Here is a 12,504-nt window from a genome sequence, read left to right as displayed (position 1 = left end):
GATGCACAGTATCGAAACCGTACCGAAGTTTCGATGCATCGTGCATCCCTACAAGTGATTACTAAAACAGACATGTCAGGAGAGGTAACGTGCATGCGTGTGTGTATGTGTAAAATATCTGCAATAAAACTGAATTACCGTAAACAGTTGGTAAGCTCTTTGGTTTGTTTCCACAGGCAGAGAATATCTACAATGATGAAGACACAGAGGGTGGTGTAGATCCAGAGGGACAGGGGTCCTAGTTGTAATTCTAATATATATATTGTAAAGGATCTGCCAGGCACAGCTTCGGGGTTAACTCCCAGAACTAATCAGTCAGCACCTGAGAATACATCCCTGAGACGGACTCCTGCTTCCACCATTCAGGCTGGCAGGCTTAGGAGTGGGAGAGCCTATCGTAACCTGGCCAGACTCAGCTAGCTCCCGCCCTCGGTCTATTTAAGCCTGCCCTTCCTGTCCCTCGGTGCTTGTGATTCTTTCCTTGTGGTTTCCTGGCCCAGCTACAGCTCCTGCTATTTTTGATCCTGCTCCATACAGACCCTGGCTTACCGACTACTCTTCTGCTTTTCGTTTTGTACCTCGCACACTCCTGGCTTGACTCGGCTCGTTCACCACTCTGGTTGCTCACGGTGTTGCCGTGGGCAACTGCCCCTTTTCCTTGCTTGTGTTCCTTTGTATGTTTGTCGTGTTTGTCGTGCACTTACTGAGCGCAGGGACCGCCGCCCAGTTGTACCCCGTCGCCTAGGGCGGGTCGTTGCAAGTAGGCAGGGACAGAGTGGCGGGTAGATTAGGGCTCACTTGTCCGTCTCCCTACCCCCTGCCATTACATATATACTTTGGTTTTTTTATTTCCCTGCTGCGATCTAGTGGCATCTCACTCCCAGATGTCTCTTTATCCAGCACTTGGATATTGACCTTCCTGTTCTGCAAGCAATCGCTCCTCTCATTCATTCCAACTTGCTTTTATTCATCTTAGTCAGAAAAATCCTTTCAGTTTTATATATAAATATTTTATACAAAAATGCCATTTTTAACTGGTCAGTGCAAAGACGGTTTTGTTTATTTTTGTTTTTAACAAAGCAAGGAGAGGAGTAAGACTTGTCAGATACTGTGCCTTCAGGTGCCTCTCCTATGACTTGACAGACAAGACAGGCAGCTTTGTGCAAACATTGCTCATATTTTTCCACTGGAAAAGTGAACTTCTCTCCTGTTACTATCTAGGACCAGCTCCTTAAGTCATCCTCCTGTATATGAATTTTTTGATTGAAGTATATATTGTACTTTAGACTTGTCATCCACTATTTAGTTGTGTTTAATTTTATGGGGGCACAATAATATCCTTTATATTTGTGTGGATTTTCCTGTCTGTACCGTATGTCTCCTTTGTACAAGCAGCTCATGTGAAATAGATTTAAATTGTTTTTCTACACGATTTTCTTTTGTGTAGGTGTGTGAATGGGTGTCACGGACACTGGGTTTGTGGACCCACTAGGCCGCTCCGCCGTAGCGGGGAGGCAGCTGACCAGGTCACAGTCTATGTGAAAGTAAGATGGCAGAGAGTAATGCTTAGGTACCTGAAATAGTCCGGGCGGTGGCTGTGGCTTCAGCACGGATGGAGGCAGGTGCGGAAAGTGGCGCCAGACGTGGCGGGCAGTATCCGATGAGCAGATGGCACTTGACGTGGCAGAAGACACTTGACGTGGCAGTTGGCACTTGACGTGGCAGATGGCACTTGGCGTGGCAGATCGCACTTGGCGTGGCAGATGACACTTGATGTGGCAGATGGCACTTGACGTGGCAGATGGCACTTGACGTGGCAGATAACACTTGAACACGGGTAGGCACGGGAACAATGCGGAATACAGGAACGGTAACAGGGCACGGGTAACAGCTGGAACGGGAGACACTAAGGGACCATTTGCGAGACAGACTGGGAAAGACTAACAACGCTCAGGCAAGGATCAGAAGGGCTGGGGCATTCTTATAGGGCAGGAAATCATGTGGGTTAAGGAACATTGTTTTCATGTGCGCGCGCTGGCCCTTTAAGAGCGGGCGCGAGCGTGCGCGTGCACCCTACGGGACCCGGCCGGACAGAGCGGAAGTGAGCGCTGACATCTCCTAGGAGGGAGACGGAGGCCAGCGCTCACAGATCCATGGCTGCGGGCGTCGGGAGGTGAGTGAACCCGACGGCCCGCGGCCATGGGCGCTACAGTATCCCCCCTCTTACGCCCCCTCTTCTTGGGACCAGAATGAGAGAGGAACTTTTTAATAAGAGTAGGGGCGCTGAGGTTCTCTTCTGGCTCCCAGGACCTCTCCTCAGGACCAAACCCTCTCCAGTCCACCAGATAGAAAGTCCCTCCTCCAACCCTCTTGCGGTCCAGGATCTCCTTTACCTCGAATACATCAGAAGGACCGCTGGAAGCAACTGTGGAACTAGAGGTCTTGCTGTAGCGGTTCAGGACCACTGGTTTCAGGAGGGACACATGGAAGGAGTTAGGGATTCTGAGGGTAGGGGGCAGCCGCAGCTTATAGGATACAGGGTTAATTTGTTGCAGGATCTCGAAGGGACCAAGGAACCTGGGAGCAAACTTGTATGAAGGCACCCTCAAGCGAATGTTTCGAGAGGACAGCCACACTTTAGTCCCAGGAAGATACTGAGGCGGCTCTCTTCTTTTGTTATCTGCCTTACGCTTCATGCGATCTACCGCCTGCAAAATAGAGGACCGGGTCTGTTGCCAGATTTGCAGGAAGTCCCCATATGCAGAGTCAGCAGCGGGTACCTGAGATGAAGTCGACACTGGAAGAGGAACTCTGGGATGTTGACTGTACACGATGTGAAACGGAGTGGAGGTGGTGGACTCACTTGTGTGGTTATTATAAGAAAACTCCGCCCATGGTAGAAGCTGTACCCAGTTATCGTGCTGTGAAGAGATGAAGTGGCGGAGATAATTTTCCATGATCTGGTTGATCCTCTCAACTTGCCCATTGGACTGGGGGTGATAGGCAGAGGAAAAGTCCAAACTCACATCCAGGAGTTTACAGAGGGCTCTCCAGAACTTGGAGGTAAACTGAACCCCCCAGTCGGACACAATGTGAAGAGGCAAGCCATGCAAGCGGAAGATGTGCTGAATGAAGAAGCTTGCCAGTCGAGGAGCAGAGGGTAGGCCGGTCAGCGGGATAAAATGTGCCATCTTAGAGAACCGGTCCACCACCACCCAGATGGTGTTGCATCCTGCTGAGAGAGGAAGGTCCGTGACGAAGTCCATAGCGATGTGCTGTCAGGGGGCACTGGGTACAGGCAGGGGTTGAAGCAGGCCGGCAGGCTTGCTGTGAGCCACCTTGTTAGAGGCACACACCGTGCAAGCAGAGACAAAGTCCAGAACATCCTTAGGTAGCGTGGGCCACCAGAAGTGACGAGCGATCAGGTCTTGGGTCTTACGGACACCGGCGTGCCCAGCTAGTTTAGAACTGTGTCCCCAGCGGAGAATTCTTTTCCTGTCTGCCAACCGAACAAAAGTTCTCCCTGGAGGGATATTTCTAAGCTGCAGAGGATTGGCGGTGACAACGCAGGATGGGTCTATGATCGTCTGAAGGGACTCCACCGTGTCTTCCGTTTCGAATGATCTGGACAGGGCATCGGCCCTCACGTTCTTGTCAGCGGGACGGTAGTGGAGCAGAAATTGGAAACGGGTGAAGAACAGTGACCACCTGGCTTGACGAGGATTCAGTCTTTGAGCGGACTGAAGGTAAGTGAGATTCTTGTGGTCGGTGAAGATCAGAATGGGGTGAGCAGCGCCCTCCAGAAGATGTCTCCACTCCTCCAGGGCCAATTTGATAGCCAGTAGCTCCCGATCTCCAATGGAATAATTGCGCTCAGCCGAGGAAAACAGTCTTGAGTAGTAGCCACACACTACTGCCTTTCCTTTGGAGCTCCTCTGGAACAGAAGTGTGCCTGCACCAATAGAGGAAGCGTCCACTTCCAGTGAGAACTGCCGAGATATGTCAGGGTGATGGAGGATCGAGCTGAAGTGAAGGCTTTCTTGAGGCTAATGAATGCGGACTCTGCCTCCGGAGTCCACACCTTGGCGTTCACACCCTTGTTGGTAAGGGTAGAGATGGGGGCCGTCAGAGAAGAAAAGTTCGGAATAAACTGCCGGTAGAAATTGGCGAAACCCAGGAACCGCTGTATGGCCCTTAGGCCTTGAGGACGTGGCCATTCCAGGACAGACTTTAACTTCTCAGGGTCCATCTTAAGGCCTTGATCCGAGATGACATAGCCCAGGAAGGGCAGGGACCTCTTTTCAAAGGTGCATTTCTCTAACTTGGCATACAAGCGATTCTCTCTTAGTCGCAGAAGAACTTGACGAACGTGTCTCCGATGGGTCATCAGATCTGGGGAGAAGATTAGAATATCATCGAGATAAACTACAACACATGTATAGAGGAGATCTCGGAAGATGTCATTAACGAACTCCTGAAATACTGCGGGAGCGTTACACAGTCCGAAGGGCATCACTCGGTATTCGTAGTGCCCATCGCGGGTGTTAAATGCCGTCTTCCATTCGTCACCCCGGCGAATCCGGATTAGATTATAGGCCCCTCACAGATCTAGCTTGGAAAAATTTTTGTCTCCTCGTATGCGATCAAACAGCTCGGAGATGAGTGGCAACGGGTACTTGTTCTTGACCGTGATCTGATTGAGACCACGGTAATCAATGCAGGGTCGGAGAGATCCATCTTTCTTTTTAACGAAGAAGAATCCTGCCCCGGCCGGGGAGGAAGATTTTCGAATAAAACCCCTCTCCAAGTTCTCCTTGATATAGGCTGACATCGATAAAGTCTCTGGCAAGGAGAGAGGATATACTCGTCCACGGGGAAGAGAAGCATTGGGAACCAGCTCAATGGGACAGTCATAATTCCGATGTGGAGGCAACGTCTCAGCCTCTCGTTTGCAGAAGACATCCGCAAAACTGGCATAATGAGAAGGTAGATCGGAGAGTGACTGAGGCAGAGGGGGCACAACAGGACGGACTTGTGACAGGCAATGGCTATGGCATCTGGAGCCCCATTGAAGAACCTCTCCAGAACTCCAGTCGAGTGTCGGGGCGTGTAGACGGAGCCATGGCAGGCCCAGCAGGATGTCATTGATAGCCTTGGGTAGTACCAGGAAGGAGATCTGTTCTGAGTGAAGAGCTCCGACCCGTAATGTCACCGGCTCAGTGATGAGCATGATTGGATCAGGCAGCGGTAGACCATTCACAGAGGCAACTGCCAGGGGTCTCTCCAGACGGACTGTGGGTAGTTGAAACCGATCCACTAGATCTTGGTGGATAAAATTAGCAGCCGCTCCAGAATCAAGATAGGCGGAGGAAGGATGTGAAGTCTGTCCGGTGACGATGGCCACAGGTATCGATAATTTGGAAGAGGTTTTAACGTTTGGAGACGTTCCACCTAGAGTTGCCTCTCCAACCAACCCTAGGTACTGGAGTTTCCCGGTTTCTGTGGGCATTGACGCACAAAATGACCCTTGAGGCCGCAATACATGCAAAGTCCAGAGGAGCGTCTGCGCTGCTTCTCCTGTTCAGATAACCGGACTTTGTCTACCTGCATGGGTTCCTCAGGTAGCGCACTAGGAGTGGGCAATAGTGGTCTCTGGGCAGGGGGTGCTGGTCTGTGGGCCCGGCTCTCCTGACGAACCTCTTGAGAGCGCTCCCGGATTCTCATATCAACCCGGGTGGCTAACAGGATGAGGGCATCCAAGGTAGAAGGAAGGTCGCGGGCTGCCAGTTCGTCCTTGATGTGAGAGGACAGTCCCTGCCAGAAGGTCGCCACCAGTGCCTCATTGTTCCATGCCAGCTCGGCTGCTAGGGTACGGAAGGAGATCGCATACTCCCCTACTGTGGAGCCTTCTTGCTTGAGGGTCAACAGAGTAGCTGCGGCAGAGGATGTTCGACCCGGCTCCTCGAACATGGCACGAAAGGACTGCAGGAACAAGGCTAGGTCCGAGGATACAGGTCCCTGTTGCTCCAAGATTGGGTTCGCCCATGCGAGGGCCTTGCCAGCGAGGAGGGAGATAATGAACGCTACTTTAGCCTCCTCGGAGGGGAAGAGATGAGGCCGTAGCCTAAAATGCACCGTGCCTTGATTAAGAAATCCTCTGCATGCTCTGGGGTCACCGTCGTAGCGAGGAGGAAGAGGCAGAGGAACTGAGGATCCGGAACAAACAGGGGGAGCAACAGGCAGTGGCACGGCAACAGCCTCTGGAGGAAGGACCGGGGGTGGAACAGCGAGTAGATCCAGGCGGACCAGAATAGAATTCACCGCCTCAAGGAGTTGATCCTGACGAGTGCATAGGTCATGCATCTCTGTCTGAATCTTCTGTACTGGGGTCTTGGGCTGGCCAGCGGGTTCCATGGCCTGAGCGTACTGTCACGGACACTGGGTTTGTGGACCCACTAGGCCACTCCGCCGTAGCGGGGAGGCAGCTGACCAGGTCACAGTCTATGTGAATGTAAGATGGCAGACAGTAATGCTTAGGTACCTGAAATAGTCCGGGCGGTGGCTGTGGCTTCAGCATGGATGGAGGCAGGTGCGGAAAGTGGCGCCAGACATGGCGGGCAGTATCCGATGAGCAGATGGCACTTGACGTGGCAGAAGACACTTGACGTGGCAGTTGGCACTTGACGTGGCAGATGGCACTTGGCGTGGCAGATGGCACTTGGCGTGGCAGATGGCACTTGACGTGGCAGATGACACTTGACGTGGCAGATGACACTTGAACATGGGTAGGCACGGGAACAATGCGGAATAATACAGGAACGGTAACAGGGCACGGGTAACAGCTGGAACGGGAGACACTAAGGGACCATTTGCGAGACAGACTGGGAAAGACTAACAACGCTCAGGCAAGGATCAGAAGGGCTGGGGCATTCTTATAGGGCAGGAAATCATGTGGGTTAATGAACATTGTTTTCATGTGTGCGCGCGCTGGCCCTTTAAGAGCGGGCGCGAGAGTGCGCACGCACCCTACGGGACCCAGCCGGACGGAGCGGAAGTGAGCGCTGGCATCTCCTAGGAGGGAGACGGAGGCCAGCGCTCACAGATCCATGGCTGCGGGCGTCGGGAGGTGAGTGAACCCGACGGCCCGCGGCCATGGGCGCTACAATGGGTAATGAGTGTCATTTCACCCAAATGTTCACTTGAAGCCATTACAATAAATAGCATTTGTTTTGTAAAAATCACTATTTCACTCAAAAAGAACTGTGATGTTGAATTTTTCTTGCCTTCTTTCTTGTCTGAAATTTGAGCTGCAAAGTCAATTTACTAAAACTCTTGAGCGAGACCACACTCTACAAGCGCTGTATAGAAGTGGAAATCTTGGACTTCTGGCACAGCTGCTGCTTCACTCCACATCAAGTTTCATTATATTACAGATTTGGACTGGTCATAGTCTTCAAGTGGTCATTTTTTTGTAACAGGCTTGAAAAGCTTTCCATATAGTTCAAGGCATCCTCTGTAAAAGAAACATTGATTACTAAATCAATTTCAAATGTATACATGAAGCTATATAGTAATCAAAATGCAGTGTAATTTGTTAGGCTGTTGTCCATTGGCCACTAGATGTCGCTGCAACGCACCTTCACATTAACAAGAGCATATATTTCTATAGCTATATACACACTATATGGGCAAAAGCATGTGGACATTTGCCCGTCACATCTATGAGCTTTTTGGTCATCCAAATGGAAAACCACACTCTTCTGGGAAGGCTTTCCTCAAGTTTTTGGAGAGTTTGGGAATAGATGCACAATTAGCCAAAAGAGCATTTGTGAGGTCAGACACTAATGTTGGGTGAGGTCTGACTCGCAATCTGCATTCTAGTTTATCCCTGTGTTTTTGGATGGGGCTGACATCAGGGCTCTGCAGGCCAGTCAACATCTTCCACACCAAATTTGTCATCCCAATGTCTTTTATGGACCTTGCTTTGTGCACGGGCACAGCCATGCTGGAACAGGAACTGGCCTTCCACAAACTGTTGCCTCAAAGTTAGAAGCATAAATGTCCTTGTGTGCTTTAGCATTAATGTTTCCCTTTACTGGTGCCTAGCTCAAGCCCTAAAAAAAAACATGGCACTTTGCGTTCTGGTAGGTAGCAATATGGCACCCGCCAAACAGAATTGGCCATTTAGACTGCTGGATGTTGAATCATAGTTAATCACTCCACAAAACAGCATCACTTCAGATTCCAGTGGCGACATGCTTTACGCCACTCCAGCCAACACTTGGCACTGCGCATGGTGAGGTTGAGACTTGTGTGCAGCTGCTGTGACTACTAGTGAAGGTGGGTGTTTTAATATTTCTGTGACTGCTATAGCAAGAGTTGCTGCTGTGACTACAGTCCTGGCCAAAACTTTTGAGACTGACACAATAATTTTGGTTTTCACAAAGTTTGCTGCTTCAACTTTTATAGTGGCAATTTGCATAAAATCTAGATTTAGTTGTTTTTTTCTTTTCTTTAATTTTCACATCATATACAAAATGATTTCACTACTTTTCATCTACAAAGTTACTTCACATTAAATACATAAAAAAATGCAAGTAATAAATCACCTTTCCCTCCCTGCCCACCCCAACCCCCAAGGGATAAAAAAAAAAATAATTAATTTTTTTCAACCAGTGTTCTTTAATATCTGCGGTTACCTCATTATACCAGTTTCCCCATTGCTGAGAATTTTTTAGCTGTCTTCATATTTTTACATTGAATACCCTTCAGATGGATATATCTCAGAACCGCTGCTTTCCATCCCGGGGGCTTATTTGAGATCCACTTTTTTTTATTTATTTTTTTCAATATCCTTTTCCTATCGATATATAAACTGCACCCTAATGATCTTTTTTTGAGCGTTATTTAGATTTATCCCAAGGCTAAATCCAAGTATATCCATAATTGGGCTGCGGTCTATCTAAACATTATAAATTCTATTTTATAACCGTATTCCAGTATCTTCTTCGCTTTGGGCAATTCCATATTAAGTGGATCAGATCTCCCTGCAGGCCCATACATCTTGGACAACTATCAGGTTCCCTATATCCCATCTCTTAATCTGGTCGGTGTATAATGAGCACTATGAATTATGAAGAGTTGAGAGGTCCTTTGGGAGAGGAATACAGATAAAGAAATACGTTTAACCACTGCTTCCTCTCTTTTCCCTACGTCCTCCCATTTATCCACTAGGGTTTCCCAATTCACTGCTTTTTCATTAATCGACTCCCCATAGATTTTTTTTTTATCCCTTTTTTTTTTTTTCAAAATCAATTCTTTAACCCCTTAGTGACCAGCCTATTTTAGGCCCTAATGACCAAGCTAATTTTTCCGTTTTTCTATAGTCTCGTTCAAAGAGCTATAACTTTTTTTTATTTTTCCGTGGACATAGCTGTATGAGGACTTTGTTTTTTGTGTGATCAGTTGTACTTTTTTTATGGCACCGTTTTGGGGTACATATTTTTTGAACAACATCTGGCGGGGGGGGGGGATAGAGAAATAACCCTGAAATTCCGCCATTGTTGTATGCGTTTTAAATTGATGCCGATTACTGCGGCGTAAATAACACATTACTTTTATTCTATGGGTCGGTACGATTACGACGATACCATTTATGTATAGGTTTTTTATGTTTTACAACTTCTGCACAATAAAAACAATTTTGAACTAAAATTATTTGTTTTTGCATCGCCTCTTTCTAAGAGCTGTAATTTTTTTTTATTTGTCTCTCAATGTAGTGATTTTTTGGGCTTGTTTTTCGTGGCACGCGACGTAGTTTTGATTGGTACTGTTTTGGGGTACATGGGATTTATTTAACTGGTTCCCGACCGCAGGCTGTGCTTTTACGGCCAGCGGTCAGGGTCCTTAAAACCCGAGCCATAGACTTTTTACAGCTCTGGTTTTAACTTGCTGCCCGAGCGATCGGGCAGCTGAATGTCTGGTCTCCGGCTGTCAGTGACTGCCGGGGAACCTAAGGAGAGGATAGAAGCAGCTTTCGCTGCTTCTGCCTTCTCTGATCACTTGTACACAGTGCTCAATGAACGCTGTGTATAGGAATAGAGGCAGCGGCGCTGTCTCTATTCCTCCCGGTGTTCATGTGACTGGTCACATGATTGCCGAGTGCTGTTACTGACAGACTGCTGCTGGGTCTTACTAGACCCAGCACAGCCCTATTAGTGACAATCGTCACTATGAGAGGGCTGATTTCACCTGTAACTGGGGCTGATGTGCAGCCCCAGTGGAAAAACATGGTGTAAAAGAAAAAAAAATAATATATATATATATATATATTAAAATATATATATATATATATATATATATATATATATATATATATATATATATATATATATATATAGTTCCCCAAAGGTCTTTTTTTGACCTATGAGGGACAGACCATAGTAATAAAAAAAATAATAAAGTAAAGTGCAAAAAAAAATTGTAATAAATACACATAAAATACCCACCCCAAAAAAAAGTCCGCCCCCCCCGCCAATCATTGTCTTAACGCTAGCCCGGACCCAATTACCCTAATATAGACATGCAATATATTAAAATTTACAGTAGACAAATGACTATCACAAATAAAAGGTCTATTTTAGGGTAAAACTATATTATTACCCAAAAAAATAGCTAAAAATAGTAATAAAAATAAGCTTTTATAATTTTCAAACTAAATAAAAATTCTAAAATCGGATAAAGGATGTGTATAAAAAAAAAGAAACCTGCATTGTCTATGGAAAAAACATCGCAAAAATCACGTAGTTTGCCCAACAAATAAAAAAGTTATATCCATTAAACTAACGCGGGCTAAACGGTGTCTGGTCCTGAAGGCTCAAAATAACCCGGTCCTGAACTGGTTAACTTATTATGACTTTTTATTATAGCAATTTTGCCATTGTTTGCGTCGTTTGTTAGTGTTCACCTTGCGTTTTAAATAATATATTAACTTTGTCATTATGGTCGCGGTGATACTTTGTGTAGTTTTATTTATTTTTTACACTTTTACTAAATAAAACCACTTATTTTTTTTTATTTTTTTTTTAAATGTCATGACTAATTTTTTTAAAGTCCCACTAGGGGACTTTACTATGCGATCTTTAGATTGCTGCTATAATGCTTTGCCCTGGCTCCAGCTTGCACTGGACACTGAAAAGGCAACGGCCTAGCCTAAGGACCCTTCGTGACCGCCATGAAAAGGCGTATTGGTGGTCACTAAGGGACTTCCAACTCTTCACTTGTGTTCTGTTTTGAGGTTTAAGTGCCGAGACGAATTGTAGATACTAAAAATACCATAACTCTAATTCCAAGTTCCTGACGCAGGATTTGAAAGGTTTTAATCCCCCCCCCCCCTCTTCCATCACTTGTCCTAGCCTGTATATTACCCTAGTTTCCCAATTTTGAAAGTACTTTAATTCGTAGCATTCTTCCAATTTTGAATTATTCCATAAAAAAGACATTTCAGTATCATCTCCAATACCTATTACTTTACCCCATACGTTCTGCAACATCACCCCAGTGGGGTATTTAGTGCAAAATATTTTGGAGTTAGCCTCTAGTATAACTTTCCGAATTTCTTACTCCATAATAACTTAGCAATTTCCCAGGGATATTCTCAGTTATTTAAACGCCAGCCTCTCCACTGAGACATTTGGCCTGCCAGGAAATACATTTGAGTTTTTGGAACAGCTAAACCCCTCCCCTCTCTATTTCTCTGCAGGATGTTTGAACCTATTCTTTCATTGCGGCCTTTCCATATTATATCCCTATAATTTGCATTTTTTTAATTTTTTTTTTAATAATTACTTTGGCTAATAGAAACCTTTTTTGAGTTCCTCTTGTGCTTCTACAGAAAGTTTTCTTCCCTGTGTACTAGGATGGTCCAAGAATTTATTTTCACTGTCCTGAACCTTTTCCTTCATTTGTGTTTCAATTACATTATATTGTTTTATAAGTCTACATATTTCCCTGTTCAAAATACCATTTAGGTTTCCTTTACTAGCATCTCATATAATATTTTGAGATGCAGGCTCCTTGTTAACCTCATGAAAAATATAAGTTCTTCCCCAAGCTTATTGTGAGTGCCAATATATTCTAACCATTGTGGATTTAAATTCCAATTTCTACTCTTAAAACTATTTTTAGTGCCAAAATGTATACCAATAGAGTGGTCTGAGACCTCTCTAGACCCATAATATGTATTTTCCAATAAATTATATGCCCACTGATGCCCTATAACTAAATCTATCCTGGTTAGTGACATATGCGTTTTAGAGAAGCAGGTAAAAAATAAATTTTGTCTGGGTTTTTTTTAGACGACATAAATCAAATCATTTAAGTTCTTTCAAAAAATTTCCAAATGTAGTCCGTTTAGAGTAATTTCTCACTCCTAAATAGAATTTGTCTTTATACAAGTTTACGATATTATTAAAGTCCCCCAGCAAAAAAAAAAAGGGATGGGTG

General features: G+C 45.8%; 1 protein-coding gene across 1 annotated transcript in view; it reads right to left on the bottom strand.

The window, feature by feature from the left end:
• Window positions 1-5,823: 5,823 nt before the first annotated feature.
• Window positions 5,824-12,504, bottom strand: part of LOC142741081 (syncoilin-like) — a 28,993-nt gene continuing 22,312 nt past the window's right edge. The window contains exon 4 of the mRNA XM_075850479.1: window positions 5,824-7,513. Coding sequence (XP_075706594.1) covers window positions 7,462-7,513 — 52 coding nt within the window. The 3' untranslated portion in view covers window positions 5,824-7,461. The remainder of the gene's footprint in view (window positions 7,514-12,504) is intronic.

Source organism: Rhinoderma darwinii, chromosome 2 (assembly GCF_050947455.1).
Source record: "Rhinoderma darwinii isolate aRhiDar2 chromosome 2, aRhiDar2.hap1, whole genome shotgun sequence".
NCBI lineage: Eukaryota > Metazoa > Chordata > Amphibia > Anura > Rhinodermatidae > Rhinoderma > Rhinoderma darwinii.
This window is presented reverse-complemented; position numbering and strand designations above follow the sequence as displayed.